The sequence below is a fragment of the Metopolophium dirhodum genome, chromosome 6 (assembly GCF_019925205.1).
Source record: "Metopolophium dirhodum isolate CAU chromosome 6, ASM1992520v1, whole genome shotgun sequence".
Lineage (NCBI taxonomy): Eukaryota > Metazoa > Arthropoda > Insecta > Hemiptera > Aphididae > Metopolophium > Metopolophium dirhodum.
In genome coordinates this window covers 33,534,419-33,538,495 of record NC_083565.1, presented here as the reverse complement: position 1 = coordinate 33,538,495, position 4,077 = coordinate 33,534,419, and the positions used below count along the sequence as shown (strand labels likewise).

The 4,077-nt window shown below is 26.2% G+C and overlaps 1 protein-coding gene across 2 annotated transcripts; it reads left to right on the top strand.

Annotated features, from left to right (window-relative positions):
• The first annotated feature begins 2,946 nt into the window (after positions 1-2,946).
• Positions 2,947-4,077, top strand: LOC132947313 (52 kDa repressor of the inhibitor of the protein kinase-like). Of its 2 annotated transcripts, none has more exons than XM_061017574.1 (4): positions 2,947-2,999; positions 3,171-3,363; positions 3,522-3,850; positions 3,926-4,077. In XM_061017574.1, exons 2-4 carry the CDS (start codon positions 3,174-3,176, stop codon positions 4,037-4,039), a joined length of 633 nt encoding a protein of 210 aa, XP_060873557.1. In that variant the 5' UTR covers positions 2,947-2,999; positions 3,171-3,173; the 3' UTR covers positions 4,040-4,077. The 2 variants fall into 2 exon arrangements, with proteins under 2 accessions (XP_060873557.1, XP_060873556.1); XM_061017573.1 differs by having other exon boundaries at positions 2,958-3,071.

Below are 4,077 nucleotides of genomic sequence, written 5' to 3'. Positions count from 1 at the left end.
ATAATCATTAATCTATGCATACTATTCGGTGTTCTGTTTATACTTCATTGCTCAAATGATAATAAATTGAGTATTAAAACAACTATTTAAGAAATATTATATTAATTCGTGATTGAAAGTGATATTTTATGGTCAAATTTACTTTTATTTATATACGGTATTTTATTTTTCAATATAATTTACCTACTTTTTTCAATGACATCAAAAAAGAATACCTTGTTATCATTTTTCACAAGCAATAAAAAAATTCGAAGAGAAAATGAAAATAACGAGACTGAAGTAAGTGCTAATTTTTGTGAAATTTGAAATGTAAATTCAAGTTTTTGTGATATTTAGGTGAACTCACCAGTAAGAAAAATTACAGAAGTAAACAAGTCTGCATGTACCACAAATTCTTTAGAAAGTTTTAGTGAGGCATCAAATTCACGATTACAGCAAGTAATTAATTATTTCATTGAATATATAAAAAGTTAATTGTTCAAATTTCAAATTTGTTTACTTTGTTATTCTTAAAAAGAAACTAACTTAGTTATGCTTATATAGGTTTATATGCTTTTATGATCAGTGGTCACAGCTTATAAATTTATAACTCACTTAAATAGATCTCTTAAATTATTTAGGCATTATATTATTTATATTATATATTATTATATATTTATTAGCTTCAAATAGCATGTTTTACTTGACATATGGAAACAAATACAATTTAATAATTTGGCTTAAAAATTGTTTAATATATTCTAGTTATTATTGTGGCATTAATATAATAATATGTTTCAATTATTTATTAAAGGATGATTTTATTTGTGAAAATAATCAAACGCTCGGCAATGCTAATGACATAGGTTATTTTGTAGAATGTTTATCTTTAACAGATGCTGATAAAAAGCTTGTAAGTTACATACTAGTTGATAAATTATTTCAATACTTAACACATTAATATTTATTGAATTAGTATTTTTTTTAAATTATGCATATTTATTTTTATTTAATGTCTATATTTTAAATTTAATTTTATGATATTTATTAAAACTAATTAGTTTGTTATTTAAAATGATATTTATTCAAGGTGCTAACTAATCTATGGGTACCAGATGTTGAATATAAATTCCCATTGCTTGCAAAAAATGAAAAACGTGGCTTAAGATTTCAGCATAAATGGCTAAAAGAATTTAATTGGCTGGCGTATTCAAATGTCAAAAATGGGACATTCTGTAAATACTGTGTACTGTTTGCAAAAAATGGTGGTGTTGGAAGCCAGCCTTTGGGTAGCATGGTTACTGTTGCTTTCAGCAACTGGAAGAAGGCAAAAGAGGTTTGATAATTTAAATGATTTATTCCAGAGACATTTGCTAAAATATTTAATACATTTTTTTTTAGACTTTTCGGGCTCGTGGAAGTTTGAAATATCATACATTGTCTGTTCTAGACTCTGAACACTTTTTAAAATAATAGAAAAAAAGGAACTGTCTATAATAGAACGCATAGATAATAATAGGTAGGTAATATTAAATGCATAATATGATAACCCTTACTTTAAAGTTAAAATTTTTGAAGTACATTGATTCTGTGAATTTGTTTAGAATGGTACAAATTGAAGAAAATAGAAGGAAAATAGGACCAATTATTGAGTGTATAATTCTATGTGGTAAAGAAGAGTTGGCTTTGAGAGGACATAGAGATTTTGGTGATATCTTAGTAGATGGTAAGCATAAATATAGAAACTAAAAACTAAATTGTATAAACTTTTACCATTTAATAATAATAATACTTAAGTATAATTAAACTGAATTATCAATGTCATATAACTATTGGACAATAATGCTCCAGTCATGCTAATTATGGATTTACAATTATTATTGTAAAAAACATGTTATTATTGTTTGCAACTTTTAACTTTTATTTTTTAGATGATTCAAGGCAAGGCCATTTCCGTGGTATTCTCAAGTACAGAGCAAAAGGAGATGAATTTTTGCGTAATGTTCTTGAGGGTTCAGGGAAACGTAATAAATATACGAGTCCAATTATACAAAATGAAATAATTCAGTCATGTAACACAATTTTACTAAGGAAACTAGTTAATGTGATTAATAAATCTAAATGTTTCTCTGTTCTGGCTGATGAAACAACCGACTATCGACTAAAGAGCAACTCAGTATATGTGTTTGATATATTGATAAAAACAATAAGTTGCATGAGAACTTTTTACGATTTTTTGAAATTGATAGCTTGACTGGTTATGACTTGGCTAACTCAATATTAAATGGTAATTGTAAATAACACATTTATGATTTATTTATTTATTCACTTTATTTATTTATATTATTTAATTACATTTTTTTGTTGGTAGGCTTAAACAGATGTGGAATTGATTGCAATTATTTATATGGCCAAGGCTATGATGGGGCCAGTAATATGGCTGGTCGATTTAAAGGAGTACAGACTATTGTGAAATCTAAATACCCCAACGCTATATAATATGTACATTGTGCAGCACATTCGCTGAATTTAGCTGTTTCAACAGCTAGTGGCATAAAACCTATCAGAAATTGTTTGGGGGTGATCAAAAAAGTTTATAATTTTTTCAATACCCCTAAAAGAAATTCTGTTCTTTTAAATACCATTGAGAATTCAAATAATGCACCCCAAGTAAAACAACTCAAACGGCTTTGTGCTACTCGTTGGATTCAACGTTATGATTCTGTAAATGATTTTTCTGAACTATTTTCATTTGTTCTCAATGCGTTAGACATTATATCTGATTGGAAAGAATCAACAGATGCTGAAATGCTTCAGAAAGCGTTAAAAGATTCAGAGTTTATGATTTCTTTGATTGTTATAAAGGTTCAGATAATATCTATTTTATATACATTTAGGTACATATATTGTGTTATTTTTAAATTTTGTTTTAGGTATTATTTTCTTATAGACTTCCGCTGTGTAAACAATTGCAAAAAGTTCAAATTGATTTGAAAAAGACAATACTCATAGTAGAAAATGTAATAGCTACTTTAAAATGTATCAGAGAAAATAATGAAATAGAATTCAAAATTATCTATAATAATGTCAAAGTAATCTTTTACTTTAATATACTGTTTAATATTTAAAATAATATTTATGATGTACCTACATCATAAATATACCCCCAAATATTTATTAATATATTACAGAAAATGGCAGATGATGTTGGAATTGAATTGCTAGAGAAAAGAATTTCTTCTAAACAAACACATAGAGCTAATCCAAATTTACAAAATCATTCTACCGAACAATACTATCGTGTAACAGTATTTTTACCATATATTGATTACTTTATATCACAACTTACTGAGCGTTTTATAAATCATAAAAGTATTTTTGAAGGTATAAACTAGTTATTACATATTTTATATTATATTTTCAAAAAAAAATCTCTATTGACATTATATTATTATAAATTATAATATAAGTACAAATACTGAATAGCTATATAAATAACTAATTTGCCAAAGTATTTTATTATTTGATATTTACTGTTATAGGGTTCGATTGCATTTTTAAAACACAGCCATTGCCACTAGAGATAAATGACCGAGAACAATTTAATAAGCTTGTGAACATATATTCACCCGTTGTAGATAAATTCAATAGCATAGCTGAATTCAATATGTGGAAAACAAAACTATTTACAAATAATATCATTCTTAGTTCAGGATTACAGGCATTAGAAATTTGTGATAAAGAATTTTATCCCAACATTTACATGTTGATAAAAATATTTTGTACGCTTCCAGTGTCAACAACAACTCCTGAACGATCATTCTCTAATTTAAAAAGAATTAAAACTTATCTCAGGAATAGTATGAATGAAGTAAATTTGCAGATTTTAAATTATGATATATTATTGAAAGTATTTATAAAATTGTGTATTTCATTGTTATTATAGACTAGACTGAATGGATTGGCTCTATTAGCATGCCATACAGAAACAAAGATTACACCAGATGAAGTCATTGATGAATTGTCTCTGAAAAATAGAAGACTGGAGTTTGTTTTGTAAAATCACTGCAAATAAATGGCTATATGTGCCTATGTGTT

Excerpts from the sequence above, each read along its gene's own strand:
- LOC132947313 (XM_061017574.1), top strand. The coding sequence starts at position 3,174 with ATGGCAGATGATGTTGGAATTGAATTGCTAGAGAAAAGAATTTCTTCT. Across the intron at positions 3,364-3,521 it reads TCATAAAAGTATTTTTGAAG|GGTTCGATTGCATTTTTAAA; the intron begins GTATAAACTAGT and ends TTACTGTTATAG. Across the intron at positions 3,851-3,925 it reads TCAGGAATAGTATGAATGAA|ACTAGACTGAATGGATTGGC; the intron begins GTAAATTTGCAG and ends TTGTTATTATAG.